Raw genomic sequence first — 11,959 nt, 5'->3', positions numbered from 1 at the left:
AACCGAGGTGGTGAACTTGACCATGATGCAGACAAAGGTGGAAGTGTTGAACTTACTGAGAACTAGGAGAGGAAATAAGCTTTCATGGCCAACTTTCAACGCAAGAGGTACAGAGATCAGAAATGTCCACACAAGTGCTATACACTTCCATGGCAGAGTTGGTGAAGTAGTCACGGAAACAGCAAAACAAGTGGGTAAAACTGCAGTGTCCGATTGCCTTAGGACAAAGGAATTTCCAGTTCCCATAGTCTTGAGCTTTATATCCCATTCATCCATCTACCCCAGCCGTGGTCAACATGACATGACTAATCCCACCAGGGCTATTAGCTAAGCCACATTTGCCCGAGACAATCCCACACAGGCCCAGAAAAGAGCTCACTGCAATGGGGCCACATTAGCAAACTAGTCCCACGCAGTGCTGGTTTGTCACTGGCAGCAGTGATGGCTTACCACAAGAGGAGTAACAGGTTCTTCACAAACTTTACAAAGGTGTTTATTCGTTTCATGGAACTTAAGCTGCTCATTTTGTCAGATTAAAAAATTAGAGGTGAACAATGGCTTACATTTCTAAAATAGATAATCAGTTCTATTCCCCTAGTTCCATAAAAACAAAATACAAGCAATCTGTACATCTTGCTGGTGAATTCACATAATGCTCTAGTTCCCTGATCCTTTGACTTTCTCTCCTCTCTAGTTAACTCTGTTCTGTTTTGACCACTGGCCACAGGAGTGGAGTGGCGTTGGGGCTTAGAAGCAAACGCTATGGCTATTTGGTATGATAATTTATTGCTTGCCCTTTCAGTCCACTCTCATTTCTCCAAACAGAATCAAAGTTTGAGATTTAAGCCCTTAAACTTGGAGGAATCCCTGTGGGCTTTTTTGCATAGGCATTACTCAGGATGTGAATGGGTTGGGAAGCCGGTGTGGAAGGTGGTTAGGAGCCCACAGCTAACTGTTGCCATAGAGACAGCAACACAGAAGTGCTGGTCCTGCCTCACAAGGAATTACCTAGCCCTGGTGCCTTCATCTTGTTCTGCTGTGTCCATGGTCCTTGGAATTAGACCCCAGAAAGACAGTTCCAACTTTAAATGGCTAAAACTTTTTGGCAATGGGCTAACTGCTTTAAAAGGGGAGAAAATACCCAATGCACTTTAAAGATCTTGCAAGTGGAGAATCTGTCCCACGAAGATACTTTTAAAAGTTAACTGAAATAACCGATTGATGTGGATCACTAAGGTCTAACTAGGAAAATGTCAATAGTCCGAGCTCAGTAAAACCAGGACGATCAGTTCACAGTTGCTTTAGTTTTCTGATTGTCACAAGTGTAGTTAATCAAACCAAAAAACTAAAATAAAAAGTAAATCTGGGAGCCAGAAAGATAAACACAACCCCTCATCCATGGCAGAGGGGCAGACGGGTTACAGTGGGGTTCCTGGGTGTGGAGCAGGTGCCCTGCAGGAACCCGGCCCGGGGCGGGGCGGCTGTCAGTGACGCTGAAGCCTACCGGAAGACATTCCTTCTCTGTTGCCTGCTTCTGACTATTCCGCAGAGAAAGTCTCAATTTGAGTGTGTGTGCTTCGATTTCTATTCTTAAATGTCCCTAACAGAGAATGTGGGGTCTCAGGTCACACCCCCTTTATCTGGTAAACTGGCTCCATCCCTCCCCGGCTTGTATTATTACTGTATTATATATTTTGTAGTGGCCTCTTATTTACAGAAACTGCTAGTAACTTTCCTTTTTTAGAGAGTGATACAAAATCTTTTTTTTACACACATAATTTTAACTCAATTAAAAAATAGAAATAGCAACTCAGTGTAAACATTGTGACAGTGATTCTGGAATGTCTGAAGTCTGAGACAGAGTGAGTTAGGCCAAGATTGTCTCAGTTTTCCATATACATGCAGTGGAGCCAACTGATGCCATTACTATTGGACAAAGTTTCCATTTTTTACCTAAAGAGACAAATGATTCTGACCTATTTTAATGAAATTTGTGAAAAACCAGCTGAGGCAGGCTCTACATGTCCAGATTTGAAGATGTTTGGGAATCAATGAAACATACCAGAAATACTTGTTTGTTTTCTTTGCCCAAACAAGTGTAATGAATGTCAAAGTGTTGATGCTAATTTAGATCCTGATTACATATTGGGAAGTCCTCAATTCTGCTTCATTAATTGTAGCACTGGACTCTGTTTTGCACAATACTGCATATTAAACTGCAGGCAGCCTGACAAGTTGGAGAAGGCAACGGCACCCCACTCCAGTACTCTTGCCTGGAAAATCCCATGGATGGAGGAGCCTGGTAGGCTGCAGTCCATGGGGTCACTAAGAGTTGGACACGACTGAAGTGACTTAGCAGCAGCAGCAGCAGCAGCCTGACATGTATGGGAGGAAGGGGAATTTTAAAAATCAGCTTAATGAATCACCACCCTTCAAGAATTTGAGCAAAGACGAACCCCTGAGGCTCTTGCAGGCAGACCCTCACCAATGGTCTTCTGGAAGGAACATTTCCTGGCTGACGGTTTTGTCTGACATGACAACTCATTGGTGGTGTTCTGCTGACATTTTTAGAGTATGCAGACAAGCCCTGTGATGAATAGCATTACCCAAACTTTAAAGCAGAAAAACTACAATGATTTGAAACCCTGAATTTTTGCTGGCAAAAGTAAATCCTATTTGTGAGAATGCAACAATTAGCCCTTGCTACCCACCCACCACAAAACCTACATCCTAAAACCAATCTAGCATGTGTCATTTACAAGAAATAGGTTTTCAGGCCCACAGTTGAAGAGTTCATCAAGGCTTTGCCGCTGGAGGTTTAAAAATTCCCACTTTCCGAAAGTATCTGACAATCAAGGGCACAGAAACTAAGGTAATACTGATCCTCACGGGCGCGAACAGCTTGTGGATGGCGTAGGCCACCACAAAGGTGCTTGTGCCGGCCGCCATTTTCGACTGGACCAGTGACTCTTTAAAGCCGAGTTTAAGTAGGACGGCTGACATGTCCACACCACTGGAGGGGAGAGAGACAGACAGACAAACACAGAAACACAAAAGATATTTACTACAGCAAGGGACTAAGTTAAGCACTCAATTTGGCTATGAGATTTACACTATTTTTTTAAAATGTAAGTAAAGGTAGCTAGATGAATACTAAGTCTTAGGAAGAAAGTTCTTACTCTCAAAGACTCTTGCTGCTGCTAAGTCACTTCAGTCATGTCCGACTTTGTGCGACCCCATAGATGTCAGCCCACCAGGCTCCCCTGTCCCTGGGATTCTCCAGGCAAGAACACTGGAGTGGGTTGCCATTTCCTTCTCTAATGCATGAAAGTGAAAAGTGAAAGTGAAGTCGCTCAGTCCTGTACGACTCTTAGCGACCCCATGGACTGTAGCCTACCAGGCTCCTCCATCCATGGGATTTTCCAGGCAAGAGTACTGGAGTGGGGTGCCATTGTCTTCTCCGCTCAAAGACTCTTACATGATAGCAAAAAACGAATACCTACTACTGTCCCAATCTTACCTTGAAATAACCATGTAAAACATTCCCAAGGAGATTAATGAGATTCCAATGTGCAGTGACACTGCCACGGCACCATATTCTTGAAAAATCTTTTTCAGCTGCTGCGACTTGCTTAGCTTTTCCTCCTCTGTGCCCTTGATATTGCTGCCTGTGGTCACAGTGATTTTGCTGGGGTCCTGCACACAAACCAAAGAAAGGGAGACACTTGAGGGCAGGTGCAAGGATGTGAGTGGTCATCACCACATCACCACCTTCAGAATCATGCGATGTTCTGCTCTTTCTTATCCAATGAGAGATGAGTTCCTCTCTTTCTTCATCAGCTGAGGCTAATGCCCGCTACGCCACTGAGTGCACTGAAGGGCTGGGTACCACATGTGATGGGCAAAACGATGGCCCCAAAGATGTCTAGTTCCTAGGCCCTGGAACCTGTGAATATGTTACCTTATGTGACAAAAGGATTTTGCAGGTAGGATTCAGTTAAGGATCCTAAGATGGGTAAATCATCCTGGATCTTCTGAGTGGGACCAATGTGATCACAAGGGTCCTTGTAAGTGAAGGGAGGGAGCCAGCAGGGTCAGAGAAGCTGACATGAGGAGAGAAGCAGAGTCAGATTTGCAGAGGCTGGTGCTACTCCCTCTGAAGATGGAGGAAAGGGGCAAGCCAAGGGGGCAGGCATCTCTAGAAGCTGGGAAAGACAGGAAATGACTTTCCTGGCAACTCAGATAGTAAAGAATCTGCCTGCAATGCAGAAGACCCAGGTTCAATCCCTGGGTCAGGAAGATCCTCTGGAGAAGGAAACAGCAACCCACTCCAATATTCTTGCCTGGAAAATCTCATAGACAGAGAGGAGCCTGGTGGGCTACATAGAGTCCATGGGGTCACAAGAGTCAGACACGACTAAACCACCACCACCAGAGCAGGTGGAAGGACCCAGCCCTGCTGATGCCCTGAGGTTAGCACCTATGAGACCTCATGGGCTTCTGACCTCCTTGACTGTAAGAAAACAAACGGGTGTTGTCTTATGCACATGACAACCAGGCTAGACTCTAGCCTGTGGGTGTGAAATAAATGGGAGCAGAAGCTATGATATATTTACTTTTGGAATCAAGGTTTATCCCTGAGATCTGAACAGATATAGGGGGAGGGCTAGTTCCTAGGCCATAAATACAGCATTGGGGGTTTGCAGAGAAATGATTTACTGTGTAGGGTGTCCATTAACATTTATTGAGCATCTACAAGGCCTGGTACGGTTTGAGAGAAACAAAAACAATAATATTGGGTTCAAAAGACAAAACTCCTCCACGCAGAGAGTGCTTTTTCATCAAAGGATTGCTTCAGCTCTCATGACAGACCTCACAGACAGAGCTCTTCTCAAGGACAGGATCTGGGTCAGCCAGCTCCGGTTATGGACTTTGAAGTGGAGGCCATTTCCTTATATTTTTAGAACATGCAGGGGCACAGGCATACCTCAAAAGCTGGCAAGGCAGGGGTTGGGGGTAGGGACAATGACATGCATCATGGCGACCCCAGGAATGAAATTAAATGATACCCAGATATCCAGATCAGCAGCCTCCAAACCGAATGAGGCAGCGGTCCTCCCAGTTCCGCCCCGCCCTGCTCTGGAGGCATAGGTGGCCGCTGGGTTTCCTCTCTGGTCACTCCGTGTGTCCACCAAGGGAGGGCACTGGGAGCGAGAAGTGGTCCAAACCCCCGCATGACACCAGCTGGGCCCTGCTGACACCCCGCCTCGGGTGGTGACCCAGATGTGTGTTTCCCTGAACTCTGAGCTGGCGCATCTGCCTTGGCTGTGATGTCCACAGTCACACATCCACAACACGTCTGGACAAGCTCCTGACCCACTCCCACCCACATGCTCCTCTCCAGGTCACAGCTGTCCCTGTTTCGGCAAACCTCATCCTCCTAGATGCTCTGCCTGAAACCTGAGTCACTGATTCCCACAACCAGCCATCAGCCAACCCCACCAGGTCCAAACTAACCCCCCTCCCCTCCCCACCCAACACTCCTATCACCCTGGCCCAAGCTCCGCACCTCCTCCCTGGGTGACTGTGACGGCTTCTTCCTAGCTGTCCCCCAATCCTACCTCTGACCCCTCAACAGAGTGGCCAGAGACAGCCTGTGAAATCCGAGGTGGGATTACAGCACCGCCCCCGCTCAGAGGCCTCCTGGAAGCTAAAGTAGTCTGTGCACTAGCCCCGCTGGCCCTCCAGACACCACCCCCCACCCAACCCCTCTCCTTCCTGCTTCCCATTCTAGCCGCCCAGCTTCCTTGCTGCTTTAAGGAGGACAGGCCAGGCCCGACAGGCCCTGGCATCTGCTGTTCCATCTGCCAGGAAGTTTTTCCCCAGAGGGCCTCACAGCACTGCCTCCAGATCTTTATCCAGCACCACCACAGGGAGGCCCTCCCGGACTGCTCTCTTTAAAACCAAGAGCCCCTCACCCTGTGGTTCCTGTGCGTTTCCCTCCAACCTGACTTCATCATCTAACGTTCCACGTCCCACGTGCATTTTCTCTTCCTCCCCAGGGAGGGGCCCATCCACTTTGGAAATGGTTTTGCTCACATAGAAATTACAAACCGTTAAGTCCACCTTAACGTTTAAAGTATACAGTTGCATGGTTCATGTGTGTCTGCCATTGTGCAGTCATCACCAGGGTCTAATTCTGGAAGATTTTTGCTACTCTATCTGCAGTTACTTCCCATTCCCCTCTCCCCCGTCTTGCCGGGGAGAATGGAGACACCAAGCTCCTTTCCGTCTACGGATTTGCCCATTCTGGATGTTTTTAATATGAATAGGGTCGTGCAACACGGGGCCTTCGGTGACTGGCTTCCGCTACAGACTGAATGTTTGTGCAACTTGCCTCCCCTCCCTCAAATTCATACAATGAAACAAAATCCCCACCCTGCCCGTATTTGGAGGTGGGAGGTGACTAGGTCATGAGAGTGAAGCCCTCATGAATGCAATCGGGGCTCTTATAAAAGATACCCCAGAGGGCTACCTTGTCCCTTCTAACATGTGAGGACATGCCAAGAGGACAGAAGACAGCTGGCAATGAACCAGGAAGCAGACCCTCTCCTGTCCTGATCTTGGACTTACAGCCTCCTGGGCTGTGAGAAATGAATGTTTGCTGTTTAAGCCACCTGTGCTTGAGTGCTCAGTCACTTCAGTTGTGTCTGATTCTTTGCGACCCTATGGTCTGTAACCTGCCAGGTTCCACTATCAATGGGATTCGCTAGGCAAGAATATTGGAGTGGGTTGCCATGCCCTCCTTCAGGGGATCTTCCCAACCCAGGGATCGAACCCATATCTCTTATGTCTCTTCCACTGGCAGGCAGGTTCTTTACCACTAGCACCACCTGGGAAGTGCTTAAGCTGCCCAGTCTATGGTATTTTTGTTATAGCAGCCTGAACAGATTACTGCAGCTTTTTCCACTTATCATGTTTTCAAGGGTGATCCACATTGTAGCAGGTATCCAACTTCATTCCTTTTTATGAAGTAGAATTTGATTCAACTGAAATACAAAGTATGGATTCTAAAATTTATCCTGCGGGCTAAGCTAGGAACCATAGCACATTTTTTGCTGACAAAGAATGTCTGCTGTGTCTGGGAGCGTTGTTGTGCCTGGTAACCTCTGGGACAGGATCTCACCGTGGCTTCATGCAGGACAGGAGGGCCTGGCTCTGAGTCAGCTGCTGGAATGATAAAGTGTACGTGCTACACGTTTGTGGAAGGTAAGGTACAAAAGCAGAGGAAGGAAGGAAGGCTCAGTGAAGAGCCACATTCTGGGCATGGTGATGAGCAGGTGGAATTCAGTCTTGGATCGAAACTTGCTCAGAACTGAGACTTCCCTAGCGGCCCAGGGGTTAGGACACCTTGCTTTCACTGCTGAGGGGGAAGGGCTTAATCCGTGGTCAGGGAACTAAGATCCTTCAAGTCATGCGGCCAAAAGAAAACAAAATTTGTCTAGTCATCCATGATTTATAATCATACGCAACTGCTACTCATTTGCCCCTCTTCTCCCAAAAGCTGGTACAAAACTCAGATTTATGAGTTAAGAGTCTTTTCATTACCTCCCAGTTGAAAGAGCATCTCTTTTGTTCCCAAACTGCAGTTAGGACTGAAAAAACAAATACACACACACACAAACACACACACACACACACACGTGCGCGCGCGCCACCCCCCCCCCCCCCCCCCCGCCGGAAGCTTTCATCCTGGAATTAAATTTCAGTACCATTAAAGGCTGTTCTGTCCCTGGGAATTAAGTGTTAAGGCCTTAAGGGTGGGGATGAACTGTTATTTTCTCACAGCCTTTAGCTTTAACTTCTGCGGGGGGTTTTCAGACTTATGAAAACAAACAGTTAAAAAAAGGGTGGGTGATTTAGTTGCTCAGTTATGTCTGACTTTTGCAATCCCCTGGACTGTAGCCTGCCAGGCTTCTCTGTCCATGGGTTTCTCCAGGCAAGAATACTGGAGCGGGTTGCCATTTCCTCCTCCAGGAGATCTTCCTGACCTAGGTATCAAATCCACATTTCCTACGTCTCCTGCACTGCAGGCAGATTCTTTATCGCTGAGCCAGTATCCGTTTATGGGGTCCCAGAGACTGATTCTGATAGGCAGGAAAGCCTATCATGTTTTGAAAGGTTTTAGGAAAACCATGAGTATTCTCAGGAGAGGCCACTTCTGTTGAGCCAGCCACTGAGCTTAGGACTTTAAAGGTTTTATAAAAACCCTCACGACCTCATGCTACAGGTACCTCTGTGACTTCCACTTTGACAGATGGGAGACCGGGGCTCTGGGGTGAAGCTGTGAGCTGGCTGGCAGTGCCCAGACTGGGTTCTGCACTACAGACTCTCCTTCTTGTCCCCCAAGAGTTGAACATTCCTAGAGGAAGAGCCTGTTCCAGAACCTCAGGACTCTGGAGGGGAGAAGGAAAACTGTCTTCAGCCTCCCTTGTTCGGCCAGCACCCACGCTCCCAGTTCTCCGACGCCCACCAGCCGGAATGGCCGCTGGGAGCTTAGGCTCTTTCTGATAAACAGGTCCCCACCCGCCTTTTGGCTGCGGAGGAGGGCTGCCGGGCGCTGATAGGATGGCTCCCAGAGCCAAACCATGTCCTGGGGTGGATGACGATGAGTGAAAGCCCTTTTCACTCCCACCCCAACACTTGGCCTGACAGAACCTCATTCTGCCCCATCTGTCCACTCACAGGACGGGGCGGAGCTGCCACTCTCTCTCTCTTCCTCCCTCTTCTGTGCAAGCTCTATTTTGGCAAATGGCCTTTTGGCCAAAAAAGAAAAATAAAAAGGCAGCCAGACTTCCAGCTACAGAATAACAAGTATCTATTGCCAGACAACAGGAGGGACAAAATATTCAGACACATGGACAATTTCCTGTTAGCCAGTGCCAAGGTTAGTTTTTAACTTTCTAGAGTTAGATTTTTTTTTTTTTAAACATGGACAATTTTCTTCCTTTTATTTTGAAAATCTCTTTAATCACTGTGAATCATGTATTTTTCTTCCTAAGCCTGGAGGAGACGAAAGAGGTTAAAATAAAAGGAATTTATGAAGAGGTGACCTGCAAGGAATAGGACTCTTTCAAACATTCATTTCTTGGTGAGATATCACCTTAAAAACCTGTGATATATTTTTAGTCGCTGTCCTGGTTGGAGATAACTTCGTACCTCCCCCGGTGTCTGTTTTTAGATAAACGTGCTTTCATACACTTGAGGATGGCTTGGCTCTCTGAGCCCCAGCGTTTTCATCTCCCAGTTCTCCCTCACATGCTGCCTTTCAGTGAGTCAAAGCAGTGCCAACCCAGAGCAGACACTCACAAATAAGTGAAGAACAGTTGTTAAGAGCAAAAGCTTTGGAACCAGACTAGTTTGGATCCCAGTTCTGACAGGTAATCTCTGTGTTTCTCACAGAGTTACTCAACCTCTCTGGGCTTACGTGAAGATAATAGTATTGCTTATGTCTCAGGGTTGTTGTGAGAGTTACACGAATTGATATTTTCAAAGTACTCAGAACAGTGCCTGTTACAAAGTAAACACAATATAGTGTTTATCATTAATATTATTTACTGCATGAATGAAAACAGGTGTCACTCTTAACAATCTGACCTTTTAAGCAAGATTTTTGGCTTATTCCTCCAAACTTCTTGACTCTTCTCATACAGCCTCCTTACTTTAATAAATGCAGCAGTGGTGGCTGGGATTGGTGGAGGGAGGGCAGCAAACATACGCACACACCTGCAGACACACACACAGACACACACACTCACACACCTGCCAGTGCCAGGCTAACCAGACAGACAAGCAAATCAGAAGGACATTCCGTATGAGGAGAGCGTAGAAGATGTACTCCCACGAGGCTGAGGAGAGGCCAGTGGAGGCATCCGAGGCATCACTGGTGGTCAGGGAAGGCTTCCAGGAGGAAGGGACAGCTAGGCTGATGTCTGGAGAATCACCAGGAGTCAGCTGGGTGTATGCGGAGGGTGTTAGGCATGTGAAGATCCCCAAGCTGGGCTCAGGAGGCAAAGATAAGATCTAGCCTGTCAGATGGCGCAGCACAAGGCAGAGAAGGAAGTTTCTCCATCTGTGGTGGAGGCATGGTTAGGTCATGGGTCAAAGGCCTATGGAACATTCAAGAAGCACTGGCTCCCAGGGACACCATGCTCAGGCCTGCACCAGCTCATGGAATGGTCCCCAAACTACTGTTGGGAAGGTGTTATTTTTAGCCCCCTGAAAGGTCAGCAACCAGGCCTCAGAGACCTTGCGGACAGGGTGAGGCAGCAACCCTGGTGAGTGGATGCAGGCAGGCTGGACCAGAGCAGCAAAGCTCCAGGCACTGCTCCTTCCAACTGAGTTCTGCATCTCCAGAAGGCACTGCTCACCACCTGTTTTCTTTAAGGAGACCCACTTCAAAATCAAACTGAAACATATTTACAGAAAGGAGCAGTCTGCATTTGCATTCTGAATGAAAACCAGTTTCCACTTACCATGCATAGAAGGCAAGTGAAGATAAACACAAAGAAGAAACCCTGCGTTTCAGGCGCGAGTCCCGCCCGCAGTCTAACTGGGAGGCCTGCACTCGCGGTTAGATAAAAAGGGAGTGGCAGCAAGTACTCGGGGGGAGGGGGGAAGGTGCGGGGGCAGGGGAAGGTGCGGGGGCGGGGGGAGGGGGGGAAGGTGCGGGGGCAGGTGGTGGTGGTGTTAGAGACAGCAGCACCCACCGAGCCTTCCTCCTCAGCCCAGCGAGGGGCCCCAGCGTGACTTCAAAGGGAACAACTCTAAGCGCCGGATGACAACGTCGATACCAAGTCCAGCCCCACCTCCAATACTCTTGGCCGCCACCACAGCGCAGGCCCAGCTTTGGGCAACTGGGATACCCTGGAGGCTGCGACCTTGGGCATTCGCCACGCCCCCCCTGAGCCTCAGTTTCCCCGGTTGTCAACTGGGAGATCGCTTCCTTGGCTTGAAGAGATTTGGGGTCTGGGGACCTGAAGGTGCCCGGTCTCAGCAGCTGCGCGTGTAAAGCTCTCCTCCGGCGCAGGTGGACCAGCGATCCGGGAGCCCGGGGATCCGGGTGGGGGTGGGGAGGCTTACCTGACGGCCCTGGTAGTTCCCGCGGGCGGCGCGCAGCAGCTGGGCGTCCGGCCCGGGCCCGAGCAGCGGCAGGAACACCGGCGGCGGGACACAAGGGGCGGCGGCGCCCAGGAGCCAGGTGGCGCGGCAACGAACCCGGGCGCCCACCCGGCCCGCGGGGCTAAGCAGCGCCAGCAGCCCGGCCATGGTGCGCAGAGCCGGGCGCTGCCGCCCTAGCAGCAGACCGCAGGGGGAGCAGCGCGGTGGGCGGGGCCCGCGGGAGCCCGAGCCGCGAGCGGCGGGGCGGGGCCAGAGTCGTGCCCAGTCCTAGGCCCCGCCTGCCCCGCCGCAGCCAGAGCGGCGAGGGCGGAGCTGGAGCCCCGCGGAGTGGGCGGGGCCGGAGCTGGAATCCTGCGCCCAATGCGAGGGCTGGAAAAGCGGGCTCTGACTGACACCGGGTTAATTCCAGCCCCAAGGACCCTGACTCATCATGTTGGTTTCGAGCGAGTCGGAGGCCAGCCCAGCCCAGATTGAAGAGAGAAGGAGTTAGATTCCTCCGACTTGATGGGAAGTGGCAAGGCCACGGGTGGCAGGGCTTGTGGAGTGGGAAATATTGTCGTGACCATCTTTAGGAACTGCAATCTACAACAGTATTCGACTGTTAACTGCAATAAAGATACTAATTTTTGGTTTCCATTCTGCAGAAAAAACTGAGACTTACAGAAACGAAGCCTTCCCCGAGGCCTCTTATCCTCATCCTCTTCTCATGACTGACCCCTGGTAGCACTTTTGGTTGAAACTTTCGGAGAAGGCAATGGCACCCCACTCCAGTACTCTT

General features: G+C 49.5%; 1 protein-coding gene across 1 annotated transcript; it reads right to left on the bottom strand.

Annotated features, from left to right (window-relative positions):
* Nucleotides 1-477: 477 nt before the first annotated feature.
* On the bottom strand, nucleotides 478-11,392 carry FAM210B (family with sequence similarity 210 member B). The gene is made up of 3 exons (XM_006049067.4): nucleotides 11,143-11,392; nucleotides 3,521-3,696; nucleotides 478-3,013 (listed from the first exon to the last, which is right to left on the bottom strand). Exons 1-3 carry the CDS (start codon nucleotides 11,326-11,328, stop codon nucleotides 2,797-2,799), a joined length of 579 nt encoding a protein of 192 aa, XP_006049129.2. The 5' UTR covers nucleotides 11,329-11,392; the 3' UTR covers nucleotides 478-2,796.
* Between the last annotated feature and the right edge of the window lie 567 nt (nucleotides 11,393-11,959).

Source organism: Bubalus bubalis, chromosome 14 (genome assembly GCF_019923935.1).
Source record: "Bubalus bubalis isolate 160015118507 breed Murrah chromosome 14, NDDB_SH_1, whole genome shotgun sequence".
Classification (NCBI taxonomy): domain Eukaryota; kingdom Metazoa; phylum Chordata; class Mammalia; order Artiodactyla; family Bovidae; genus Bubalus; species Bubalus bubalis.
Note: the sequence above shows the minus strand (reverse complement) of the source record. Positions and strands in the feature narration are given on the sequence as shown.